We start from the raw sequence: 27,467 nt of genomic DNA, 5'->3' as shown, positions 1-27,467 counted from the left end.
TTATTTCGCATGGAATTGACAAGAGATGTCGCAACGCGTTCATGACGCAAATCCTCTATTCTTCCCTTCGGCTTCGGTTGATCCGTGCCGCAGGCCACGGCTCGCGGCCGCGCACAAGCACAAGCGCGAACATAAGCGGGCGTGACGGCGCCCGTCGGGCGATCTAGAATCCGGGATCTCCGTCGCCGATCGCCAATCCATTCCGTGTGTCGTGTGTGTCCCAGCCTCCCAGCCACCCAGCCTCCCAGCCTCCCAGCTCCTAACCGCGCTTCACGGTCATTGATGAGATAGTCGTGTACGAACCGCGGGACGCGGTAAAACGTTAGGATAGTTTGGCGTTGCGCGTGGGCCGCTTAGGCCGAAAATGGCGGAACGGACAAAGGTAACTGCTCCGGCCACCCGGCCCGTTCCCATGAAGCTGTTCGCTACCTGGGAGGTGGATCGTACTCCTCCGAATTGCATACCTAGGTAATGAATTTGTATGTCGCAACCTATTGTTTATTATACCGGCTTATTATATATTATGCGTTTATACGTCGCGATCGAGCTTTGCTCTTCGACGCTTACGACGCTTCTCTTTGACATTCGGAGTGACTGGCTATCTATACTATACGCCTCTCTTTTTCTTCTCTTTTGGTGGATACGGATTTTTGTCACATTTTCCAAATTCGCGATTTGCTTGTTAGCAGGTAAACAAGTTGCGTTTCTTTTCACGATCCCAATTGCGATCGGTGCGTCGCGTCGAGAAGTCGAGATGACTGCAATCTGTTAACGGAAGAACGAAAGTTGACAGATCTGAACGGCGAAAGAGAAAAGCCCGCGAACATCGACATTATTCACCTTCGTTTTTTGCGATATTCTTAAAGGGGAAACTCAGATAGGCAGTATTTATTGTTACTCTTTCGATAAATCGACGAATGACACTTTGACAAGTGTCGATATGAAAAGTTAATACGAGACAAACTATTTCTTGTTATGCACTTGTAAATATCGATAGCTGATTAAAATGCGTCAGCAAACATTGACGCATTAATAATCACAATGTCCTAATTACTCTGAATAAGTTTCTTCTTGGGAGTTTTCAAGTCAAATGGAAAAAAAGAATTAATATTTTTTAAATTTATATTAATACAGTCAATGTATTTTATTGAGATGTTAATTTTACCTAAATAACAAAAATAAATAGATATGTAATATAATTTAATAAATAAAATGTCTTGTTTTCTGTATCAAATTTCCAAACTTGAAATGTTTAAATTTTTTTACAAGTAATCATATATATATATATATATATATAATTTTTGAAATATATATATATATATATTTCAAAAATTACAATACTAATAAGCAGAAAATAAAACAAATTAAATGATTAAACTAAAGTTTTTTTTATATTATACATTTATAACTTTTGATAGATTAATGTGATAAGTATTTCCAACATATTTAAAACTAGATGTATTTTCTATTCAGATCATTCATTATTATTTTTTGTTCAAAATTTAAATTTTTTAGTTGTAATGAAATTATAATTTTTTTTAAATATTCATATTTACTCGAAAAATATCGAAATGAAAGAAAAAAAAAACAGCTACGTTTATTTATCGAGTAAAGTATTTTAACGATAGGATAGCGTTTTCCTAGCGTTCGAAACAACCGCGGACATATATCAATCATCTTATCTATCATACGATTCAGTTACTGTTCCTTGAAATATCTCCTAACGATAAGAAAAATGTTAAGCTACGAAAATATATATAGATCGTTTTTAAATTTGCTGCACAAAATTAGAGATGAACATAAATTATGCGAATATTTATCTAGTACACGTTTCAGAAACTCATCTACGATCAATTTTTTTCAAATATTTACGCAATGCGTCTCAAAATTACAGACGTCCTTATTAAATACCTTTGTTAGTCGACTGTTAGTCGATTTAGGCTCGATTGTAAAATTATATTATGAAAAAAATACAGCGTATATGTGTATATTTTTACGACTTCAAAAATCGCATTGGCATGAAATACAATTATTGTATTTTTGACTCTCGATTGCGCTGCCAAACTAATAGTTTGGCAATGCGTATTTGGCAAAAGATAATGGTTAGTTCGATATAAATTCATACGCAAAATAGGCGTAATGCTACATAATTAATGTTGCTACGATTGGCGCTATAATGCAGTTTATTTATAAAAAGTTATTAAAAATAGATTTTTTGAAATACTTTAGAAATATGTTGCGGGCAAAATTTTCTGTAAATATAGCTGTAAATATAGATTGTGAGATTAGCAACGATATTTTTATAATCAAAAGAGGACTTGATATATTACACATAGATTTTCACAAATCTACTCTGTATATTTAATTTTAATCATTATGTCTATTTGCCTATTTTCAATCACAACCAGAAGAAATTAAAATATTCTCTCTCTCTCTCTCTCTTTCTTTATTATTCTTAAATAGTAATATATATAGATACTATATCGTAATATACGAATTTTGTTTTTGAAATTCAAATATTCGTATAATTGGGATTATTTGAACATTTTATAAAACATTTAACCGAATGTAGTTTAAGTTTATCACGAATCCGCTAATGTCAGATTAAATCGTGCAAATTGGCCTCGAGCCTCGAGCCTCGTCATCGTGCATACACATGTAAAATAAATGACAACGTACCACCTGTAGTTCTACCCTCTCTGTAGCTATATTTAGTATTCGCCTTCCCCTTTTCAACCACGGGCAAAGCTTTTTCATAAATAACGATAACCACCCTTCTCTCTACGCTTCCCTCAATAAGGATTTTGTCGACGGTGTCTCCACGTGATATAGATTCTATCATCGAGAAATGAATTATATACAAAGAGTGTCTAGAAAGAGAGTAAAGACCGATTGGCCGTAAAGAAAGAAAAGGTTTTCTTTACGAAGGAGTTGTATTATTACCAAAAAACTTTGCACGTATATATTTTGCTTTATATTTTTCAATATAAAATTTCAGAAATTGTCAGAATTTTGAAACGTCTATCAGTTATTAGTTTTCATATTTTTTTTTGTCGAAGAACATCGTCTAGTATATTTAGCTCGTTTTCTATATCAAAGTTTTTAATTGTTTATTGCGAAATTTTCGGAAGTATTGACAACAGTCCGAGTAACAGCGATGCGCATTGTCGAGCAAGCAAGAGGAGTGTGGAGAATTTCTTTTTGGTATAAATTTGAGGGTCGATTTTAGTCGCGTGTTAATGTTTCTATACAGAAATCTTGCGTGATCTTTTGATAATCGCATTTGACGGGATCAGCAGTCGTGCTTTGCTCGTTTTAATCCGATATTATGGCTCAACGAGAAACGATAATTCGCAATATTTGTCCGCCTCCTCGTCTTTATTTTATTTTATTTTATTTATTTTTTTTTTGTGAAGTCTTTATATATGATTGTGCGCAATCCAATCTGATGCACGTCCGCGCGTACGTACATCAATAATCAGCACACAATCGGCCTTTGCTGGCCCCTCGACTCATATCTCATATCTCGTAGAACGTAGATACTTCAATTGTCACGCTAGTCTCGTCTACTCGCCCCATCGAGCTTCGAGGAAGGAATTATATCGATCGATATTATTAATTCATATACTCTTGTAATTTTGTTTTAACTGCGAACTATCCGATCAATATTCTACGTTGAAATGTTGAAACTATCGACGCTTAACGCTTAACGCTAAAGTTAAAACATGGTCAAACAGGGTCTTTCTGTTGAATGGGCCTGTTTTCCAAGCTATTTTCACGCGCTACTGATTATACTCTCGTTCCAATCTCTCATTCTTCCAAGGTGATCTTTTTTGTGAACCAACTTTGAACTTTAAAATACAATATTATTCTACTTTATACCGTAACTTGAGATTGATTTTTTTCAGGCTGTGTTCCTTGACGTTAACGCGTTTAGTTATACTTCGACCCCTCGGCTCGGATTTGGCGTCCATCAGCATCGCAGTCAAGATGCAAAGCTCCAAGAGGACCCTGCGTTCCAACGAGATGGCTATACCAACCGGAGGAATACTCGATACGGAATTGGAACTGCAGTTTGCGCTTCAATATCCCCATTTTCTCAAGAGGGACGGTAACAAACTCCTGATATTATTGCAGAGGCGAAAACGATACAAGAATCGCACGATGCTCGGATACAAGACCCTCGCAGAAGGGATCATTAATATGGCGCAAGTAAGTCAGAAATTTTAATTTATTTGACCGATATATATATATATATATATATATATATATATATATATATATATCTCCAATATATTTTGATTACAGGTGCTGCAGAAGCAAATGGATCTCGAGCTGGAACTCGTATCGGACAAGGCGGAGAAATACGGCGGACATTCGGTCGCATTGGCACGCGTGAGCGTTGTCGCTCTTAGCTCTCAGCCGGTCGACCATGATAAGAGACTGATGAACGATCCCAACGAAAGACTCTGCCCGGAATTTAGTGATGAAGAGGAGGAATTTAGTTCGGAAGGCGAGGCGGAGGGCAGCGACAGCGAGCCTACGTTGGAAGTACATAGGCGAAAGAATCGCGGAAAAATCCCAACGAATGCCAGGGTGCGTGGGTACAGTATTATAGATTTAAGTTTCCTCGCCCATTATTACGATTACACTGGGATTATAATAATGTTATCGTGTTTTTTAGCAAAGAAATTTGAAGCAAAAATTTATTGCTCTGCTGAAGCGATTTAGGGTATCCGAGGAATTGGAGCATGATCAAGAAGAAATCGGTCAAAAACTTTCAGGTGTGTGCGTGTAATATACATATATTATATGAAACAAAAAAATGATATAAGAAATCCAAAATTTTTAAAGCTTTTATATATTCGAGTGTACAATGGACTAAACATTTTTTTTTAAATGTTAAATAAAAATTAAGCCTGAAATAAATAAATCATCTATTTGCATGATTCAATGCTTTGTTAAAGGCGGTGATATGGAGATAGAAGAATTGTTCGACGAACTAGAGGACTTATCGGATAGTGGACCGGAATTGGATACCATGTCTGTTAGTAGTACACCAAAGCCCTCGCTAAGACCGTTTTTCAGTTCCAGTCGATCCCTTCTCGCGCCGCCTCATTCTGGTAAGTTATTGCGCGTAACGATTATTTGCGTATCGTAATGTGTGACAAATGTGTGACACATGGCAAAGGTATTTTATTGATTCATTCTTGAAATTAATTTCTTACCAATGTTGCGATTTAATACAGAAGCATAATGCAGCGTATTAAAAGTTGGTGCTGTTTAAACAAATGTTATATTATTAAGTCATATATAACGTTATACGGTAAGGATTGAAAAATACAGTGCAGATAAAACACGTCGTATTCGACTCGCTTTCGCTCTAGACTATCAATTACACACATTAAATTCTCATCTTTTGCAGTTGAACGTCATTTTATTGGAATTTAAACGAAAATATATTTCTATTTGAAGTTATTTCAGTTTCCCATAAATTTTTTCTCCAAAGATGACATTTTTTAATATGTTGCGCATTATAAAGAAAATCAATACGGAAAAATTTATTATATTTTATTTATATTTATTATTATATTTGATAATGTTTGTAAAATAAGAAATATTTTTTTTTGTTTAAAAAGATTTCTAAAAATATTTTAAATTGTATGTCTTTTCTTTATGATACATTTTAAAGAAAAGAGCATTAATATTATATTTATATTTATATTTGTTGTAAAAAATATAATAATATATATACTTATCTTTTGCATATAAATATCGAGATAAAAATGAAAATTGTTTGAGATTAGCTCTCCCACATTCTTAATTTATAGATTTGAAATATTTTGAGAAAAGTAATCTATATTCCATAACTTTGATAATATAATCTTAATTCTATAACTTTGATAATCTAAATTCTATAACTTTGATAAAAATTGCACACATGTGTGTAATCATATATACAATATATTATGCCTGAAGGGGATTTTAATACATAATTCCATAAAAATGAATGATTTGTAACTGCCAAAGATGCGTTTCTTATTCACGACTCGACTAGGCTGTTGATGTCTTAGCGAGGCAGCATGATGTGATTGTTACAATCTAAATACCTTTTACAAGTTCGTCTAATTTTTATTAACGAATTATTCAAAAAGCAAATGTTAGAGTCTGGAAAAAAACTAACAATTAAATGTTTGCATATGTATAATGTTGGTTTGTATTGGCATAAAACGTATTACATAAAGCCGTTTTTTTACAGACTTAAGCATAGAAATACAAATTTTTTTATCATATTTCTTACTGCTCAATAAGATCCTTTATATGACAGATAGAATCAGTATGTAATTTCTATGAAGAAAAAATAATAGGATTTTTTAATTTTTTTTCTCTTTATTGATGATGTGATCGTACATTTCTTTTGAATAAAAAAAGAAAACAAACTTTTTATTTAAATTTTTTGAAAGTATATAATTTTATATATAGATAATATTTTGTTGAATTTTTATTGTTAAAGATATTTTAGGAAAGATAGGAAAGCTAGATGGATAAACACAATTGCTTAATCGAGATTTAGAGACTTTAGATTACAGCCATTGGATTATGACGTGAAAAACGAAAAATCTGAATAAATTTTTTCTTGCAATGTATACTAAAACAAATTTGTTTCTTTTGACATATTTTGCTATATTTTATTTTAGATAAAACAAATTTATTAAATATGCTAAAAACATTTTTTTCGATTTGTGACTTAATAAATATATAAATCTTGAAAGATCAATTCGAATTAATTATAAAAATAAAATTTACTTTTGCTGGAAACAATGCATACATTAAAAAAATGTACTTAGATTTATTAATAAAGAGTAACCAAAAAGAAAATTTTTAACAAGTTATACTATCAAATACAAGCCGTGGCATGCGAAGAAATCAATTTATTTAGATATATAATGCACGAAGGAGATTCGAATATGAGTTTTTGAGACGTCACATATTTCAATACAGCTGGAACGAACAATTAAAGACCCTAAAATCGTCGATTTGTCTAAGAATTAGATCCTTAAAAGAACTACATAGCTTACTCAAATACAGATCTTGTGAATTAAGTGAAAGTCTGGTGGGTTGGCTTTGCACTGTTGCATGTTACGATTCGATAGTAGTAACCAGCGAGGGCACTGGAATTATTTCGGCGACTACCACGTGTCAGCAACCAGCGGGTCAGCCGACTAAAGAGAAACAACGTATCGGACACACAACTCCAGGTATGTATGTAATGTCGATTAATTCCCTGAAACCCTATGAGGACGAAAAATAGTTGGAACGTTCTAAGGACTCTGCTTTTTACCAAACAGCACGTATCTTGCGTTTGTGAATAAAGCATGCAACGTAAGATATATATCATTGAAGATAATGTAATAATCCGCCAATGTTTCTTTGAGTGAGAGATTTATAGTCGTTATATTTTAATCCTTCCTTCTCCACGTTACGAATTGGTACGAGATACGTCTGAGTCGAAAAAGATATTTCTTAAAAAAAAAAATAATAATATACATACATATATTATTCACATTTTATATTTATAATAAAATATCAAAGAAAAATTGAGAGAAAGCAATTCAGCAACGACAATTTTGTAGATTGGAGAAGAAACTCCAGCGCATGAATGACCTTGCTAATCGACAGAAGCTTGGTGTTTCAATCACATTTGGTAATTAAGTGGCTTCGCGATTTACATTTACGCGAGCAATGTAGTTAATTTATACATATATACATATATACATATATACATATACATATATACATATATATACATATATATATATATATATATATATATATATATATATATAACATTAAATTTTCCTTTAATAATGCAACATGATTTTTTAATGTAGCCAAATTTAATGTAGCAAGAATAATCGAAGTGGCACGTTTCTCACGTATCTAAAAAAAAATTCGATCAAGCACTTTATCAATTTCTATGACTCTCTTATACGTGTACCTATACATTTAGCATGTCTTCTCGATTTTGTATCTTCTATTATTCTTACTTTCTTCTCTCTGAAAAAAAGAAATAAAAAAAATATTCTTTCGCCGAAAGGCTACGAACGCATACTGATGTATTGTTAAATTATTTTCAGTGTAAATAAATATTTGTGTTGGCATTTAATTTTCTTGCAGTTATTCCTATTATATGAATTTTTCCGAATACACTTTGGCTTTAAAAGATGCGCCATGTAATGTGTGTATCCATAATGTAATGCGAGAGCCTGTGTGCGTTCCCCTCCACATATCCTGCTGTGTGTCTTTTTTGCGGCTCTTTGTATGTAATCTTATTAGACTTCGATCTGTGATCTCCGGCCTGTGTATCTCTCTATCTACTCGTATACGTACGTATCCTTTACTCTGTCAATCTTAGTCATGTATACTCTGCTTTTTCTAATAATGCTGCGAATTGCAAATCATGTCACATGTCATTTGCCATAATATCCTGTAGCAAATATCACATATGCGCGATCTTGAGAAGTTTAGCGTTGATTTAAATTTGACACGCGTGTGCAAAACCATTGTCATTTATCGCGAGTAGAGTTCTATATTATACTCTATACTCTAATCGTGAATATTCAAACGTAATAACAGACGCCACGTGTATACCTTCGCATCTAAAGTTAGACACCTCTTGTGTTGAATCTAGAATTCAAATTGTCTCTCTGATACGCGTGTGGAAAGTTAAACGTAAATATGTTAATATACGTAGCGTGTGTGAAAAAAATAAGATATAATTTTTCAAAAAAATAATTGAGAGGAAAATATATATATATTTTTTTTGATATTTTAATTAACAAAGTCAGATCATATAATTCACAAATATCTATTTATAACGTATTCAATCTGAAAGTGTTTAATTTCAGGTACGAAGGCGCCTAGTGCACTTTTCGAGCAGTTTACTATTTTAGCACATTAGTCGTGCTTTTCTTCACTTTACACTTTCTTATCTCACTTGAATATTTATGCAGAGTCTTCCAAAATCACTGATATTTCGGTTTTAATCATAAAAGAACGACGCTCTCAATGTTCAGATATCAATAATGTTAAATGAAATTAAACAAAAATTAAGCGATTGTGACAATTGAGAATTTTGAGGAAATTTTACAAATAAAAAATTCTTTGATTCTTATTCTTTGATTATACAATTCGAGATATTGTCTAATTTTTATTTTAAACTTGTGTGGCTAATGTGTTTAACATTAGAATTACAAACTCGTTTCCAATAGTTGAGGAATAGGCTTCTAAATGTATCGGTGATTTTAAGACGTGCTCTTTATATTTGAAAATCATGTTACATAATATTCTGATAGAGAGTAACGAAATTTTCTTACAGAGCGTGGAGTGGATAGACAGAGCGATGACAGTTCTCGAAGAGCCGACAGCGATTCTCATCCTGAGAACTGGACGGATCACGAAGCAAACGATCCGCCGAATTACATAGCGGGTTCGCCGCCAAAATCCGAGCAGCCTAACAAGAGCGAAAGTTCCGAGAGAAAAAACAGACTCTTCGCGCGCGACAGAGGAACGCCGGGTAGTAATAAATCCAAGAAGCACAGTCTGAGCGTTGATCTGAAACCCTCGGCCGATTTAAATAACACAGAGGTAATAACTTTTTGTGTATTGTCTTATTGTATGACACATCAGAAGCATTCATTCGACATCGTTAATTTCTCGCATTCACTTCCTCCTTTTTAAGTCTATTAATCGCTGAATGTGCGCCGTACTGTATATAGATATTTATACGTTGTGTGATTGTTGATTGAAAGATCTAAAATCTGATATTTTAAAATTATGTTTCAGCCGAGAAAAGCTTTAGTCGAGCAACTAAGTCGTATATTACCAGATGATAGTTTACCGGAAGCTGTGTCGCTCATATCGATAGCAGATCCAGGTGGTGCGGTCCTTGCCGCGAGACTACAAGAGAGAAACCACAAAGTCCTGACGACCGTCTCTCCAGCTGACATTCGCGCAACATTCACGTGTTTGGTCACGCGAATCCAAAAATTGTAATTCTAAAATATGAATATGTAATTATAAAAGATGAATCTTTTTCTCGTACTATATATTAAAATGAATTCTTTTTGTGTGCATCACAATTCATAATTGATAACATAAAATTTATAAAAAATGTTTATACATCAAATATACATATATACATACATATAGAGTATTCACCTTACTAAAAAATAATGTTAAAAAAAAATTCTTTAAATTTGTATCTTTATATATTCAGCTGCAACAGTTCTGCGAAACCACCCGCGCCCATCAAGGTAGTCATCGCCGGGGGAGACAGTTTCATAAACGCAGTTCTTCGTCACTATGTCGACTTGCTGAGCTTTAGATCGCCGGATTGGCAGAATTACATGAAATTTTTAGTAGTGCCGCTCGGTTCGAATACATTAACAAGATATCTCAGCTCTATCGATTCCAAGTATTCGATGCTCTTCGGAGACGAGTGGAAAGAGCTTTTGGAAAGGGAAGGTGGCGGCTCAATTGAAGGCGCAGCGCGAGTATCGGAATATCTGGCCACAGCGAATACAGTTTTATTATTACCTATAGCAGAAGCTATGGTAACATACAGGTAATTGATACAAAAATTGCTTTTAAAATTAATATTAGACAATGCATTGAAAAAAATGAATTGATTTGCAGGGAAACGGATGATAGCAGTCAAATCTTCATTCCCTTTATAAATGACGTTCGCGTGGGTTGTCCGGACAGCAGTTCTTCCGCATCGGTCGATCTGGAGGAGAGTAATGTTAGTATGTCCGGTTCTCCACCTTCCTTACCTCCTCCGACTTTGCCGGTTCCACCTCCAGGGAAATTAACACCACCCAGCAGTCCTAACGTGGGCCAACCGAGAGAAGGATGGGAACCAGTCGAGCTTCAACTCGATTATTGGGGTAAACAGACTCAAGGCGAGAAGGGAAAGAGCACGTTACGTCAGGCTTTCAGAGCGTTGCACGTACAAAGACTTCCTTCATTGGGCGAAGCTCCGGGACATCACTTATGTATGAATTACACTACAAAAGAGAAAAAACAAAAAAGTAAGAATTACGTTAATCTATGTACTTCAGAAGGAATAAGATTAATTTTTTCTTGCTACAGTTAGAATATATGTAAGATTTAACAGTAGAGACTTACTGGAAAAATGTTCTGTTTCAGTAATGAGATTGGGCAAAAAGAAAGAAAAAGAGAAAGAAAACGAGCCAAAGAGTCAAACGGTGGATGGCGTGACACGTCTTATCTGTTCTGCGAAAACACACAACATTCCATTAAGAGGTAAAAAATTCTTATATTGATTAAATTTTCATAATCTCAAGTTATATAGAATTTTCTTGAGCACTTACATGCTATGGTATAATGAATAGCTGGATCTAAGAATTGTTCTTTGTCTCCTTGCTTCTTTTTTATTATTATAAGTATAATTAATAGACTTCATTTTGTATTAATTGCTTAATGATGGTAAATATTCTTGCTACAGTAAGCATTGATGGTACCGAATGGTATGGTGTAAAATTCTTCCAATTATCAGCGCAATGGCAAACACACATCAAGACGTTTCCAATAACATTATTGGAATATAATCCGCAACAACAGACTTCAAATGCTACATAAATCTAGATTTCCGTCATTATAATGTGAAGGCTTTTAGCAATTTACTTACATATTTTGTATTATCAACGATAATACTAATTGACTCGTTTTATACGCAAACCCGATAACCATCAACTTCTTAAGACTGCCTAGTAAAAATTAGATTTTAGCGGATACTGCAAATTCCGATATATTCGAGATATTACATTTATTCCATTATTTGGTAATAGCGATAGAAGATATTTAAATACCTGGAACATTCTTACGTTATACAAAATGTATAATTATGTGTGATAAGCGTACATTGTGTCCGCAAGGTTCATATGATGCATGTACATCTTGAAATTATTTTATAAAATATAATTTATATACATGTTTTGTGTAAATAATTCAATTAATATATAATTTTATCGCATCAACATAAATTATAGAAGTTATGTATATTTGTTTGTCGATACATCATAAGCAATTAAAAGAATATGTCCATTTATATAGAGATTTTGTTGGTTATGGGAATGCTATTATATACTGAAATTTTCGATTAATGACGTATTTTTATGACAATACGTTACTCGATTCAATACTGAGACATCTGTAAGTAAAAAGATTGAGAGATATCTCAAATTTAAGTTTTATTTAATGAAAATATGATTTTAAAGATAATCAAATTGTTATTTTTATTTTTATTTAATATTAATGTGTACTAATCTTTGTCAGTGCCTTGAATTATTTCATTATTGTCAGTTTGTGAAAATTAAAAAAATAATGAATTGATAATATCTCAAAATCTCTCTTATTTAAAGGTATTTTAGTTTTCATTAGGGAGTAATAATGTGTTAAAGCAATTTCATTGTTTTTTTTTCGGATATAAAATTGTTGTTTGTTCTTGAACAAAGAACAATTTTATTACAAAATTGATTTACTAATTTTTTTATTTGAGTTATATGTTATGCATATATACAACGAGGATATGAGATGTGCAATCAATTAATCAAAAATAATCAAATAATCAATTGTTACAATTTAATATTTTGATAATTTTGCAAGATATCGAAAAAATTTAAAGTTTAAAAATGGTTTGGTGGCATAAAAGAAAAAGAATAGTTTTGTTTTTTAAAAAAGATTAGTTAGCTCTGAAAACACTTTGAATTCTTTTATCAAATGAATATATTTTTTTTCTTTTTTTCCCTTTCTGTTCTCTCTTGTATAATTGATGTCAAGATAAAGAAAAATATCTCTTTTCAGTAATTTTGAAATATTCTTGACTTTAAGAATCTTTTGATAATGTGAAAAAACTAATGTTGCCTGTAAATTTTGTAGTTTTATTTCAAAGAAACAATCACAAATGAAGAAACAGTATCACAAATGATATATCTTTTATTCTGATTAACATTTTTTATTGAAATAGTGACTTGTAACAAATCACAAGATACATCATGCATATATATATCATTGTTTTATTACAAATTCTGGATTTCAGTCTTCATAAAATGACAGAATTCTACAGCCGGAGATTTTACAGCCATAGAACGCTAAAACTGATTCTATTTTCTTCTAATTTTTAGTACAATTCTTTCAGTACAATTATGTTGAATTATGATGTCAGGAAAAGAAACACGAGCTCGTATAAGTATGGTCTTTTTAAATTAATGATAATTATCTAATGCTAATTGATTGCATTTTGTTTATAATATATACATAAGTAAATACATAAGTAAATATGAACAGTAAAATAAGTTTAATGCAATTTTGCGAAAACATATGCAAAAACAGAGGAGAAAAGAACTGTTTTGTAACAATGTTGAAATTTTTTTATTAAAAAAGAAAATTTGGAAATCTATTATACTGAAATCCGAAATTTAAAGTATAAAACACGCTATATATAACGTTAGAAAGATGTATAGATATTCTAGAAGAAACGTTATTGAAGAGGTCTGCACAGGCAAATAATTTTTTAGCGCACAAAATTAGATGACATTTTATATGTGCGCGATATATGAGAGTGAAAGTTTAATGGATACACAAAAATTATGAAGATAATAATGAAATAAGTAAAAAACAATATTTTTAAATATTCTCTTTTAAATATTCTGCTCATTGCCAGTGGATCATTATCAATTATGTTACTAGTTTAATATGCGCGCGTGCATTTGACTTTTCCTAATATTTTTGCATCTTATTTAATAAGATATCTCTTGTCAATACAAGAAAAAAAAATACTTTGTTTAAAAAATTTATTGATTAAGAATACATTTTAATTTTCTTTGTTCAAGATTTAATTTAATTTTCTCATTATACTCGCATTAGTATATCAATTTTTCATAAATTTTGCTTCCTTAAAAGACGAGGACATTGTGATTTCTCTATAGCAGATTACATAAGAATTAATACATATACTTTATATGTACATATATTTATTTTATAGTAGAAAATTTCTTCCGTTTCTTCAAAAATCCATTTATTGCATGTTATTTGTTTATTTGTGATTCTTATACTGGTAAGATCCATATCAGAAAGATGATGAAACATTTTGAAGTAAAATAATGTAAATATCATTGCAGAGCAAGCAAAGAGTTTTTTTAATTCTATTGAGAAAAACATCATGAGTGGAACTGTGTGGCATACAATACTATATCTTATCGCATCAAGTATGCAAATATATATACACGTATATTTATTAATTGATATGAAATTATATAAAATGGTAAAGTATTGTGCTTTATACAATGTATTTGTGTGTGGTTTAAATGTATTAATATGTAATTATTTTTCTCTAACTGGTTGAGATTTGAAAAATTTGAGATATTTTATTTTAAAGTATCTATTTACACTGTTGAAAAATTGAAATAATTTATTTAAAGTTTTTTACACAAAACACGTTTAATGACAACCAAGTTTTTCATGTCTCTAGTAATTACAGAAGAATAATTACGCTTTAAAGCGCTTAAACTTAACGCATTGTACATAGTTGTTCTCCGAAAGGATTGAGAGAGAGAGAGTTTACTATCAATAACATAGTCGTGACGAACTTTCTGACTTCTTTCCTTTTTTGATTTAATAAAAAAAGCAACAGTATAATAGATAATACTGTTCGTAGCGACATAGTTGTCGCATTGACTGCCTAATGCCAAATTAAAAGAACAGAAATACCTACTCGATTTGTGTCCGAATGTTAAAAAAAAAATAAATAAATAAAAAAAAGAGAAAAGAAAATACTCTCTCTTTATAATGACGTCCTGTAAATGTGCGATTAAAACAATGGCACCGATGTGATGATCGTATCTCTTGCCAAAGTATATACATAGCAAAATGTCTCCATGTTTGCGTTCCCCTTTGCTAGTCTGCACAATTAGCTGTTAGCGTATTTCGATTGATATGACATAGTCATATATTTAACATATTTTCTGGCTGATGAGACAAAAAAACAATACCGTTCATCTCCAGGACCACCGATTAATAATAAAAATAATAAACTCTAACATTGATAGAATAATGTATGCATGAGATAACACGTGGCCATAACAATATAGTCTTTGAAAATAAAATTTACTTAACCATATCAATAATTGATTACAAAAACGCATCATTAATGGGATTTGTCGAATTATACTTTCGTAAGAAAGAGAACTATTAAAAAAACTGTTATATTGCGTATTGCATGTATCTTCGAAGGGGAAATATACTTGTTTTATCGAGCATACTGGAAGGAAGTCAGCAATTATATATATATATATATATATATATATATATATATATATATATATATATATATAATCTTATATATTCTTCAGTTTCCAAAAACAAAATATTGCATATCGATAGACTCGAGATTTTTTATATTTATTTGTTATTTTTTAATGTCTCGTATAACGTTTTCGTTTTATGGCATCTTTTCATGATGTTCTTTACTTAATCACTGCATGCAATTTTTTTTAAAACTTTATTCTCTAAGGATGCCAAATCGATTTGCTGCACGTTAACGCATCCAGTATTTAGGGGACATAGCGTTTAGATGAATCAAGCAAAGTTAAATTATGGAAATAAATTTGCAAATTGGTAGTGTAAAATTAAGAATTCTCTCGTCGACTGCTCTTGATTCATTTACTTTTGCGAAATACATACAGGTTGAGCATTTACAGAGAAAGGAATTATCGATCTTAATTGATCACTCTCTATACATGCGTTTTGCGCTTCCAAACTTTGTAAATGCGATACCAAAGATATATTTAAAGAATGTGGTTCGAAACTATATATATATATATATATATATATATATATATATATATATATATACGTACGCGTTAGATTTCAAATTCTAGTCAAAATATGAGAATGAGTTTCATTGCGTACGATCATCAGCATGTAATTGTATCGTAGTTTCGTCGCGAAAAATTCTCACTGTCACTTTGCATACATCGAGTTTATCGCGTACGTACAGATCGGCTCAAAGCTTACAATAATTACAAGAAGTAATATATATTAAAATTCTTCAGTAAAAAATAAAGAAAGAAAAATTATTAGATGGCGTTCGTCTTTTAGAATCCTAAACATCTTTATCGTGCTTATTATACGCGACATCATATATATATATATATACACTTTACATAAATTATTGTCGCGATACTTGCAAAGAATTGAAGAATCAATGAGATTTGTGAAACGAAAGAAAACTCAGTTTAACGTTAAATAAATATAGTAACAAAATTGAAACAATTAAATTTTTGTATCCACAAAATCTTGTTCTATTCAAGAACTATACGCGAATAATGTTTGATCCATCAAATCTAAGAGCGAACATTATAAACGTGCGTGAAAATCTATTTCATTGCACCGCGCAACTATCTGCGTGTGAATATCGAGTATTAATATATGGATACGTGTAAAATAAAAGAGAAAAGAAACAAAAAAAGTAACATGTTGAAATAATTTGATGTTTGACAAAAGAGTCAAATACACTGTTTATTGTTTAAGAAAAGGCTTTTCAAATGTTTATACTGATATGCTCTGCAGAGTAGTATACAGCTTATAAACGTAGAATATGTGTATGAGAGTAATATGCGTGTCTCTCAGCACTTCATAATAAATTTATCCACTACATTAGTGTACATGTGAAATATTTATATTATATCATTTTGAAGTATTCGCGTACTTTATGTAAGATTTAACAAGTTCAGAGTGAATGTGTAGGAGAGACAGAGAAAGAGAAAGAGCGATATCTATAAACTTGATATAAATGTATTATGAGGCAAATTGAGAATAGACAAATAGATAATTATTCATCGTTCAATGTAGAGAAATGTTGAAACGTTTAGCATTGCAGCTTTTCGAAGTTACACATTTGATGAACAAGATCAAAAGCCGCAAATTCCGAGAAAGGCTGAAATAAATTTATATAAATCATAGCTTTTTTGTCCGCCTTATTTATCTGTAAAATCCCACATTGTTCGACAGGATAAATATTAAACTTATGTTGTATATATATTGCTGCAGATTTTTTCTTGTGCATTCGGTAAAGTTTCTGCACAAAAAAAAAAATTTGAGAAAAAAAGATGAGTTATAAATTTTAAATTCGTGGAATAAAAAATATTTCCTTTAAAAAACTTTTCCATAATTTTATCTCGATATTTTCATGCAAAATAATCAGATGAATCAAATTGTATAAAGAGAATTTTATCTCTTCCTATTAAAAAGAAAAGATTATGTTGCAATCTCGGAATTGTTTTGTAAAATAAAACAATAATATAATTTCCATTATTTTCAAATATTAAAGTTACGTGAAATATTATATATACATAATATTGAACTGTCAATTTAAGAATTTAAAAATAGATTTCAAAAAATAATATTTTTATTCCACATTTTATAATATATTAAAAATATAGATAAAAACTCTTTGTCAGAAGTATTATTTTATTTAATATTATGATTTCCATACAATCTCAAGTGCTATTTAGCATATCAATAATAGCAATATTTCTGATATAAATTTTTTTCCGATTGAGATGTGATGCTTCTTAGTGTAAAATGGATCGATACAACTTAATCAGACTGGCAAAAATAGATTCTTATATCAAGTGGAGTATATAAATAAAATATTAGATATAAAAAGAAATGATATAATAACAACGAAGTAAAAATGTACTCTGCTGGTATATACACAATTTATAATTCTAAAACATTGGTGTAAAGTTAGCACAATTGTGTGTCATATTAGAGAAATGTATATATATGTACACTGATATATTTTGTAAGGAAGGTAGAGTTTCTAGATTTAATCGTTGCACATTAATTTTGCAATGTATAAATAAACTTTTTTTCTCATAGACACGATACAGAAAAATCGTATGACTGCTCGTGTTTTCTTATTCGAATATAGCACCAATTGTATCCAATACATGTCATTACATATAGTATGCAATGTATACTTTACAAAATACATTATATACGAGCGATTTAATTTTAATTTTATACACGTTATACAAATTCATTGTTTCTTCGGGGTTAAAAAAATTAAATGCAATTAATAAATAACATAAATATGCGTGAGCATTTATAACAAACGGTAACAATAACTAACGTCCTAATAATATAAATATTGCATTTTACATACGTCGCATATGCGTATAAATTATAATTAGCACATAACAAAAAATCTCTTGTATGTGTATCTTTACATTACAACATGATTCTTTAAACAATTTTAAAAGTGAATAGAATATGTAGAGCATTGATTTAAAGCATTATTATTATTAGTTGTTATATACTCTGTGCTCTTCTCTCATTCATCTTCTTAAATAGACGATGAATTAAATAATTCATCATCTTTCGTAAAATGATGTGGAAACTATAGAACTCGTGATGTGATAACGGAAGACATTATTCTCTTACACTTTTACATATATCGCATTACATTAGTATAAATTCCTGCACGGATATTTATTTTTTTTTATACTATCCAAATAATATAAACGTTTAAGGACGCCACACCTTAAAAGTGCTTACATAGAAAACATCCCAATCTTCTCGACATCTTTTAATCACTTGTATTGTCTGGATGCATATATCTGAAGCGTATTTAAAAAAAGAAAGAAGGTCTATATATATATCCTCATATCTTCAGAATATTTTGATTATGATGCAATAATAAATAGAAGCTTAAAAATTGGATAGTGTGTATATTCCTGTAGTGCGTATTTCCTATTATAAATAGACTTCGGACTTTTCTTACGGCACTTAGGTAGAGTTTATATATTTTAAAGGCTCTTCTCTCGATTATAATTCGAAGCTATGTACCAAGTCTACAAATTTATAGCATCTCTTTTATTTCTTTCATTATTACGAGTATTATATTGACAGATTTGATATAAAATGTATGCAATATTGTGTGACTTAGACGACCAATCAGTTTGAGTATTTTTTCAAGTTTTTAATTATATATATATATATATATATATATATATATATATATATATATATATATATATAAAGAAAAATGCATTGGTTTTACATAGCAATAATAAATATAAAAAATAAATATAATCTCTTAAAAATTAATAAAACTTTGTCAAATAAAGCAGTATTTTTTTCAAGACGACGAGAAATCGTATAATACTATACTTTGTGAGAAAGCAATATAAATTCTGAGCTCGTTAAAACTAGTCATATCTTAAAGATACGGAAGAAAAGTCTCACATTTTTCCATTATTATTCTGTTGATAGCAATTTAAATCGTACAAATGATTATCGGTACATTCTTTTTTTTTTGTTTTTCTTTTTTGAGCCGCAACATATGATATCCGATATTCGACTTTTAGCATAAGATTAATTCGCCAGTAGCTTCAGACATGATCTTTCTCGATAATTTAATAATATAAATAAAAATAAAAATAATTTTAAATTTATAAATATATAAATTATAACATAGATATTTCAAAATAAAATGTATGTATTGTATATATATATATATATATATATATATATATATATATATATATATATATATCGTATATATATCGTATATATATATATATATATATATATATATATATATATGTATATATATGTATGTATAATTTTTTGTGATGTTTTTTTGTATCTTTACTAGCTACAAATACAAAATATATGTTAATAAAACCAATCGCCATATATAACATGCCAGTATTAAATTATCACTTGAAACGCAGCTGCAAAATTGTTATGTATATAATAGATTTACTCTTTATTTATTGCACCAACATAAGACGGAAATCACAATCATTATCGAAAATCTCTACTCGTACTATTTAAAGAAATATACTTAGATCTTCTCACCTGAATCACGATTTTCGACAATGGCTCTTACTAATACATATATGTATATATTTAGTTATGTGAACATCTTTACGTGTCTCACCTGCCTTACCATATATGCGTACACTTCTGTATTTCGATTTAATAGGGACATAATACTATATCATGACGATCCGTACGATTTGATTGTGTGCACATATTTCGGCCTGCCGGAATTCTTATTTACATCATATATAATTCGAATAAAGTGAAAATAATGCCACTTATAGAATCGCATTTTCGATGCTAAACGCTTTTTTTTGGTAGATAACGTGACTAACATTGCGTGAAATATTTCGCGCGAATTCAAATGTACATATTAATTAAAGCATCGCGTATTACACATAATTATTAGTTGATTCTTGCAGAAGCTATATGTGTGTACATACGTAAATATTATGTTTCGAAATCTTTACCACATGCGAATACGGAATAATGTTCGGTAAATTTTATCTTTTTTTTTAGCACGATATATCAATTACCTACAATTTTCTTTGACATAACGAAACTATATGTATGGATGTAATGCCAGTGCTCTGCCGCGTAATCCTTTTTGGCCTCCGACACCACCCTTTGGTATAACATATCCTCCTGCGTGTCTCGCCGTACCTTCTTCCTCTAAATTGCCATTACTCTCGATCAAATCGCGTAAAGGCCAACAAGCTAGGTGACGTGACTTACCATGACGCGCCAGAACGTGATATCCTTGTCTAAAAATATTAATAACTATAAAAATATATAATTTCTTTTTAACTCTAAAATATAAAAAGAAAACATGAATCACAGACTTGTTGTAATAAATATTATAAATAATTTCTAAATCTATCATATTTCTTTATTTTTAATATTGATTGTGTACCTAGAAGAGATTAGTCCCACAAGTAACGCCCAATGCGCTTTATGGCCCCTCTTTAAACACGGAGCGTGATTAAAGTCTGAATCGTATGGAATCAGCACCATCGCTCCATGCGCCAAAGCATGAGTTAACGTATCTGGGCATTGTTGTAAATCTATTAAAATATCTGGTCTGTGATCGGGCAGATATTCTGCAGCCAAAGTTCCCATAAAATCGACACTGTAAACTTCTCCGTGTTGTGTGAATCCTCGAACACGAGCTTCGGCAAGGAGCTGGCTCACAGAAACTGGTTTTGTATATTCTTGCGATGCCATTGCAAGTGCTACCAAACCACATCTGTGAATTATTTCATATTTTATTATCTCCATTATGATTACAATTATACAAAGATACTAAACCGACTATCGACATATATAATTAATATATAAAATGGAAAATTGATATAAATTATAAATAAAATAAGAATAAATTATTTTTAATCTCTTGGGATTACATATTTCAATGCCATATGTTAAGAAATATAGAAAAATTATTTGAATACACGATGAATTTTTAATTAAAAATGACAATATATTAAAATAATACTTACTGTGGTCCATCTTGAAGAATTGGTTCTACTTGGCAGAAGTAAGTTACCTCTGCATCTTTCAACTCATTTCGAGAAATCAGCTTTTCGATTTCAGCTTCTGCGGATGTGAGTGTGATTTTAGCCCAAGGAGGGAGAGATTCGGTATCGTTGACTTCTGTCTTTTCACACATAGGTGCTTCTGGCAAGTTTGAAAGAGGCGGGGGGGGTGCTGGCATTTCTTAATGCTCAAATGCAAATAGGCGATTGCTGAATTGAATATAAAAAGATTTGAAATGTTTCAACAGCTACAAAATGTCATCCATAGATGTGATAAGATTTGATTCTATCATTGTTCACAATGATATTTCGAAAACATTCAACTGGAATATCCTCTATTCATTTTAAATAACTTCTTGAAATTTTCTGCAAAATCTGTGAAAACAAAATTTGTATAAACAATTTTAAATTTAGAATTTAGTCGGATTTACAACTGATTCTAGCATCTTGGTACTCGCGATTCGAAGAATTATTAGTTTCGTTATTTAAAATATAAGAAACGATCAAGGGAACATGTTATCATCAAAATATAAACTTCTCTATCAATCGTTCAAAACGTTGAAAGATTCGAATACAATGCAATTACTGATACGACAAATCGAATGTGCAAAGAGATTGTTAACGCGTTTTACGAAGCGCTACTCGAAACGTATCCTCCGCGAGATTTCTAATGGCAGCGCGATATAAACACATCGGAAAGAATAATGATCAACACAATCGCATTCGTAACAACGATATACAGAACAATACATACATTACTAATATTTCGATTACTGATTAATACAGATGCGATCGAACAATGCGATGATTGGCACGCCCGGGAAGAAAACACAGATCGGCTGTTTTGTATTTATTTGTCGTATAACGAGAAGAAGAGATGAGGACGAGGAGTCCAGGAGAAGATGGGATATAGTGCTGTATGACTTTGACGTTTGGCACACGTCCCCCCTCTTCTCTTACCCTCTCCTCATCCCCCCACATCCGACCTACTGTTCGCCCTATGACAATTCGTGACTCATGCCTATATATTATGTAATTCTGAAATGGAAATACTAACATTCTCTCTAATGCATCCATATTATCACTTATTCTCTCGCTCTGAGTTATCGAGAGTTCGTATCGCGATTAATCAAAGGATACACACTGACGAGATACAAGTTTCGCGGTTATGTTCTTATCGCGCGCGATCCTTGTAAACGCGAGTTCAGAATTCAGATCCTGCTCGCGCTGGCGCGGACGTCTGTCGACGAACGACATCGGATATCGGACGTCTGCCAAAAGAAAAAAATATATATATATACATATGTATATATATATATATATGTCTGATAAGAAGATTCTCGTAGGTGCTATGTGCTACGATAGCTACGCTACGAGATTCAAGACGACGCCTCGCGCACCCACTCTAACATAAGCTTTGTTTATGATAAGATCCTAGTCTCGAATGAGAAACATATGTCATCTGTCATTCGTTATTATCACATATGAAAAGTAATTATAAGCCATTTTGGTAGTGTAAGATATATATCCATAAAATGTTATACATTTAAAAATACGTAATGTCACATTTAAGTATTTATTTAGATATTTTTTTGTTTGTAGAAACGTCAGAAAAATATTAGCTTGAAGAAAATTAACAGGCTTGTGGACGAAATTGTATGATATAACTGTAGAGTACTCGATCTATCAAAGTAAACTGGATCGAATAAAAATGCAATTTATGTAACAAGTAAAGATAAAAATGTAATCATTAAAAAGAATGATTAGAGATAATTTTCAAAAAATTATTGAAAAAAAAGAAGCGCGTTTGATTTTTCCGCGCTTTTTTGCGCTAGAGGAAAAGTCTAGAGACATTTGTCTGGAGAATTTTTAAGCACACGTTTGTACATCTAGCCTTTTTGGGTACATTCAAAAATCTCGTAAGAGTAGTATTTAATTGACTAATTGGGACAAAAAAAAATTTATTTCTTTTATCTTGATTGAACAATTAAACGCTACGGGTTTCGACTGACCGATCAAACGATTCAAAATTTTAGGTAAAGATCAATTTCACCAAGTCTCCGATCCCAACGGTTAAAATTAGCAGGGTGGCCAACAGAAAATAGAGGTGAAGGAAAACCAAGCATTTATGTCATTTTGGCTGCGGTCGGGAAGATGTTTCGAAGCATTTGATTAACCAATCAGGACAAAAAGAGCAAAGATTTGTTTATTCTGATTGGTTAATATAATGCTTCGAAGCATCTCTAGCGTCTTCCCGACCGCAGCCTTCAAGTTCACTCTGCTAATTTTAATGCGTCGGTTAGATCGAAAATGGAAGACGTCTGAAAATTTATAGTTCACGTAACATATATTATAGATTTCCAAGCGATTTCCATGCGCTCTATGCGTGAAACGGAGCGCAACCTATGTCAGGTGTCAGTGATGTGGAATTACGAATATTTGCTCTTTTAAGAGAATTGCTTTTATATAAGCGGAGGATTTTTTTTAATTCCTATTTTTAAATTTGCACTTTAATTGGCTGCATATTTAAATTTTTGTCCTGCTTTCTCCAGCATTATTATTATACTTGATCGTATATACGTCTGCTTGATATCGAATATTTTTCGTGCAATTTGATAAAAGTGAATGATAATAAAAAACATACATCAGTCTGCCAATATTAATTTGTGCAATTATAAATCTAATAAGCTATCTTAGAATGTTATCTGCTCAAATATAAAATAATCGAGACATATAATTCGCAAAATAGAACATGGATTTAGTTTCAAATGGTAAACGTGCGAAAGCACAGATAATTAGTCATCGCTTAAATATATTTAACAATATTATAGTGTTAAATTATTTTCAAGTTTTAGAAAAATTTTATGCATTTCTCATAGACTTCTTTTTCACGAAACATGAATGGACTTGGGACAAAAAAAACTCAACATCATCAATCAAATTATCGGATGATAATTTAAATATTATATTTCATCCCGTATATAGCACTGGCACAGCAGTCGTGAAGGGTAACAAGCCACTGGAGAAAGGACGACATCATTTTTGGGAGATTTTAATGATAACAGAAATATATGGCACAGATGTAGTAAGTTTGTTTTCCTTTCATTTGATGCATCTTGAAATTATTATTTCTAATAAACAACGTTCTGCAATGTATATAATTTATGTCACTTCTTTGTTTAGATGGTTGGTGTGGGAACTGCAAATGCAGAACTCAATAATGCAGGTGAGATTTTTTGCGCTCTGCTCGGACGAGATCAAGAATCTTGGGGTTTTTCACATAAAGGATATTTACAGCATAATGGTAAGGAGTATAAATATGGAACAACCTTTTGCCAAGGTAATTTGGTGGGTGTACATCTCGATGCTTGGAGTGGCACATTACAATACTTTGTTGATCGAAAGCCGCTAGGTAAGCAGCAATATCTTTGTAAATGCACTTCAAAGAAATATAATTTTAGCGTTTTTGTAGGTGTTGCTTTCACAAGGCTGAACAATGTTGCACTTTACCCATTAATAAGCTGCACAATGGCTAAATGCGAAATGAAATTAACATATAGCTGCTCGATACCAGTATCTCTGCAAACTGCTTGCCTAGCAGTCTTATCACCTTTACAAAAAGCATATCTATCGAAAACATTTCCCGGTTTGCGTTATATTTCCGAGAATATATTTGCCGATATACTACAAAAATCTATTGGTAATTCTTTTAACAGATCTTGTATTTTTTTTTTATAAATGTAGACAATATAAAATTCTGCGTTACAGATTATGATAATGAAGAGGATATTGAATTTCCTGCGGAATATGTTATTTTAGATGATTTTGATTATGCCCTTGTAGGAATTGGAGTAAAAAAGAAGAGATATTAATGAAAAAATATTTATATTACATGTAGGCCTGTGACAAATAGCCAAGTAATTAATATACAGAAATTATTTCTACACATATTTATGTATATAAAATGTATATTCAATTGTAATAAAATAGAAATTTTATGTACAATGTAATATTTTTGTTACACTATCACGAAATAAAAATAGGAATAATATACAGTGGTAGAAAGAATGTAAGATGAAAAATTTTTCAAAAATATTTTTTTATTATAAGAAATGATTTTTTAAATATTTCTTAGTCCATACGAGAGATTATTAAAGATAATTACTCTCTAATTCAAGAAAATGATGACATGCAATTTCTTACATATTAAAAGTATAATTAAAATCGACACACTCGGTCAATATCTTTATTAATTTTCGAAATCTATTGTTAAAAAAGCATTATTTATCCTTAAGAACTTTTGCTTGTATAAAATTTTCGTTTCCACGTTTTCGTTTTCCGATTAATTTAGATTTGCTATTAATTTTTGCAGAAAATACAATAGCTTGGGCCCATCCAGCTAATGGGCCCCATAATCCTCGTAAATAATTACTAACTTCAGTGTGAATTTTTGGGGTAACCGTTTTCTGTTTTCTCAAGTATGGTAAATAATTTGCCTGTGCTATTTGAAAGATATGAGTATCGACAGGTATAGCATCTAAGTGGCCTAATGACATTAGACATATACAATCGGCAACTTTGGGACCGATTCCTGGCAAAGTCATCAGTTGTTCTCTAGCAGTTTGATAAGATATATTATTTTCTTTTTGTAGATTTAAAAGCCATTTTTTTCCTCCCAATGTCGATAAACGTTCCGCTGTATTAACAATATATGCAGCACGATAACCAAATTTTTCCCTTTTTAGTATACTCTCTACGTTTTTTTCCTTCAAGGCTTCTATTGTTGGAAAATCATAATATTCTCTATTGTCAATTGAGCATATTTTCTGACCAAATAACGAACACAATTTTTCAACCATGTTTGATATCCTAAAACAAATGTGTATTTCTAGAGTTAGTAATATAAATTTGTATATTAGCTCATTATATATATATTGCAAAATATATACCTCGATATATTATTATTAGAGCTACATATAAATGAGAATAAAGTCTCTACAACATCTTGCTTTAGTATTCGCACAGCATTACTTTCATCTAAACATTTCTGGAAATGTTTATCTGTTTCCGCCCACTTTTTATAATGTTCCTTCAATGATATTGATAACCTAAGATATTCAGACAAAATATTATCATAATGCACAGAATTCTTTAATTGTCCTTGTACGGTATATAATAGATGAGTATCATTTTGAGATAAAGTCCAAACGCATCCATCAAAGATACCTTTATATCCATCGTCACAATCAGTCCATCTAAATAATTGTTAAATTTGTGGTTTTGAAATCAGATTTTTAAAAACGCAAAATAAATATATCTGACAATTAGCAATAATTAATCTGTGATTAATGAAAGATTACAAAATGTTTCTAAATTGAAATATTAACATATTCTTACACATAATGTATATATATAAATTTGTATAAGTTTCATTACCTAAAACTTTGACCACCATGCAAGGTGAGAGCAAGATTCAACTCCGTATGTAAACAAGGAATACTTCCCTGTTTTACTTGCGTTTCATACATCGCGTTATGTGATGCGATCTTCATGTAACCTCGCGCAAACTTAGCCATTTAACGAATGACAAATATTGCTGAATTTCATTTTTATTTAATATTATTACATATCATTACCTATGTGTATTATTTAAACAAAAGATTCAATATATCAATTGCGAGCAACAAAAAGACAAATTGTATCGCGTAAAGTCCTTGGATGCGTTCCGTTTCACGCATTGAGCGCATAGATTTGAAATCCGTCTGAAAATATATAGTTCACGTGACATATATTATAGATCTCCAAGCGACTATGCGCTCTATGCGTGAAACGGAACGCAACCTTTGTTGCACACGTGTAGTCGACCACGTGACTATTTTGTTGGCGGACTCGATAGACAGTTAAACAGCTGATAGGTCATATTTACTACTGTTTTAATATCATTTTGATGTAATATCATAATTCAACGTTATATAATGTATGGATTTTTTATTAATTATTTACACCATACATTGT

The 27,467-nt window shown here is 31.1% G+C and overlaps 4 protein-coding genes across 12 annotated transcripts; 2 read left to right on the top strand and 2 right to left on the bottom strand.

The window, feature by feature from the left end:
* The first annotated feature begins 102 nt into the window (after positions 1-102).
* Positions 103-18,808, top strand: LOC126848887 (phosphofurin acidic cluster sorting protein 2). 3 transcript variants are annotated; one of them, XM_050590175.1, is made up of 12 exons: positions 103-468; positions 3,909-4,212; positions 4,309-4,596; positions 4,685-4,784; positions 4,968-5,123; positions 7,158-7,259; positions 9,380-9,648; positions 9,847-10,052; positions 10,280-10,627; positions 10,699-11,093; positions 11,212-11,328; positions 11,531-18,808. In XM_050590175.1, exons 1-12 carry the CDS (start codon positions 365-367, stop codon positions 11,662-11,664), a joined length of 2,523 nt encoding a protein of 840 aa, XP_050446132.1. In that variant the 5' UTR covers positions 103-364; the 3' UTR covers positions 11,665-18,808. The 3 variants fall into 3 exon arrangements, with proteins under 3 accessions (XP_050446132.1, XP_050446131.1, XP_050446133.1); XM_050590174.1 differs by having other exon boundaries at positions 104-468; positions 7,155-7,259; XM_050590176.1 differs by lacking the exon at positions 7,158-7,259 and having other exon boundaries at positions 104-468.
* An 893-nt stretch (positions 18,809-19,701) lies between these two features.
* Positions 19,702-22,723, bottom strand: LOC126849303 (UPF0692 protein CG33108). Of its 4 annotated transcripts, XM_050591000.1 has the most exons (5): positions 22,207-22,723; positions 21,417-21,827; positions 20,831-21,163; positions 20,653-20,681; positions 19,702-20,589 (listed from the first exon to the last, which is right to left on the bottom strand). In XM_050591000.1, exons 2-5 carry the CDS (start codon positions 21,629-21,631, stop codon positions 20,480-20,482), a joined length of 687 nt encoding a protein of 228 aa, XP_050446957.1. In that variant the 5' UTR covers positions 21,632-21,827; positions 22,207-22,723; the 3' UTR covers positions 19,702-20,479. The 4 variants fall into 4 exon arrangements, with proteins under 4 accessions (XP_050446957.1, XP_050446954.1, XP_050446956.1 ...); XM_050590997.1 differs by having other exon boundaries at positions 19,703-20,681; XM_050590999.1 differs by having other exon boundaries at positions 19,703-20,681; positions 22,443-22,723.
* A 1,004-nt stretch (positions 22,724-23,727) lies between these two features.
* Positions 23,728-25,462, top strand: LOC126849033 (SPRY domain-containing SOCS box protein 3-like). Of its 4 annotated transcripts, none has more exons than XM_050590482.1 (5): positions 23,728-23,864; positions 24,332-24,537; positions 24,636-24,864; positions 24,925-25,152; positions 25,221-25,462. In XM_050590482.1, exons 1-5 carry the CDS (start codon positions 23,858-23,860, stop codon positions 25,322-25,324), a joined length of 774 nt encoding a protein of 257 aa, XP_050446439.1. In that variant the 5' UTR covers positions 23,728-23,857; the 3' UTR covers positions 25,325-25,462. The 4 variants fall into 4 exon arrangements, with proteins under 4 accessions (XP_050446439.1, XP_050446440.1, XP_050446438.1 ...); XM_050590483.1 differs by having other exon boundaries at positions 23,786-23,866; positions 24,438-24,537; XM_050590481.1 differs by lacking the exon at positions 23,728-23,864 and adding an exon at positions 23,873-24,223.
* Positions 25,463-25,545: 83 nt separating this feature from the next.
* LOC126849032 (N-glycosylase/DNA lyase) lies at positions 25,546-27,271 on the bottom strand. Its single transcript, XM_050590479.1, has 3 exons — positions 26,889-27,271; positions 26,402-26,707; positions 25,546-26,321 (listed from the first exon to the last, which is right to left on the bottom strand). The coding sequence occupies exons 1-3, from the start codon at positions 27,026-27,028 to the stop codon at positions 25,733-25,735; spliced, it is 1,035 nt and encodes a 344-aa protein (XP_050446436.1). The 5' UTR covers positions 27,029-27,271; the 3' UTR covers positions 25,546-25,732.
* Between the last annotated feature and the right edge of the window lie 196 nt (positions 27,272-27,467).

Source organism: Cataglyphis hispanica, chromosome 4, assembly GCF_021464435.1.
Source record: "Cataglyphis hispanica isolate Lineage 1 chromosome 4, ULB_Chis1_1.0, whole genome shotgun sequence".
NCBI lineage: Eukaryota > Metazoa > Arthropoda > Insecta > Hymenoptera > Formicidae > Cataglyphis > Cataglyphis hispanica.
The sequence above is the reverse complement of the archived record's forward strand: the minus strand, read 5'-3'. Positions and strand labels throughout refer to the sequence as shown.

Bases quoted from the DNA above. Each gene is read 5' to 3' on its own strand.
- LOC126848887 (XM_050590174.1), top strand. From the start codon at position 365: ATGGCGGAACGGACAAAGGTAACTGCTCCGGCCACCCGGCCCGTTCCC. The intron at 4,785-4,967 runs GTGTGTGCGTGT...GCTTTGTTAAAG, and splicing joins AATCGGTCAAAAACTTTCAG to GCGGTGATATGGAGATAGAA. The intron at 5,124-7,154 runs GTAAGTTATTGC...ACGATTCGATAG, and splicing joins TCTCGCGCCGCCTCATTCTG to TAGTAACCAGCGAGGGCACT.
- LOC126849303 (XM_050590997.1), bottom strand. From the start codon at position 21,631: ATGCCAGCACCCCCCCCGCCTCTTTCAAACTTGCCAGAAGCACCTATG. The intron at 21,164-21,416 runs GTAAGTATTATT...AATAATTCACAG, and splicing joins ATTCTTCAAGATGGACCACA to ATGTGGTTTGGTAGCACTTG. The intron at 20,682-20,830 runs GTACACAATCAA...TAATATTTTTAG, and splicing joins GTGGGACTAATCTCTTCTAG to ACAAGGATATCACGTTCTGG.
- LOC126849033 (XM_050590480.1), top strand. The intron at 24,865-24,924 runs GTAAGCAGCAAT...GCGTTTTTGTAG, and splicing joins TGTTGATCGAAAGCCGCTAG to GTGTTGCTTTCACAAGGCTG. The intron at 25,153-25,220 runs GTAATTCTTTTA...TCTGCGTTACAG, and splicing joins TATACTACAAAAATCTATTG to ATTATGATAATGAAGAGGAT.
- LOC126849032 (XM_050590479.1), bottom strand. From the start codon at position 27,028: ATGGCTAAGTTTGCGCGAGGTTACATGAAGATCGCATCACATAACGCG. The intron at 26,708-26,888 runs GTAATGAAACTT...ACAATTATTTAG, and splicing joins CATGGTGGTCAAAGTTTTAG to ATGGACTGATTGTGACGATG. The intron at 26,322-26,401 runs GTATATATTTTG...CATTTGTTTTAG, and splicing joins TCTAATAATAATATATCGAG to GATATCAAACATGGTTGAAA.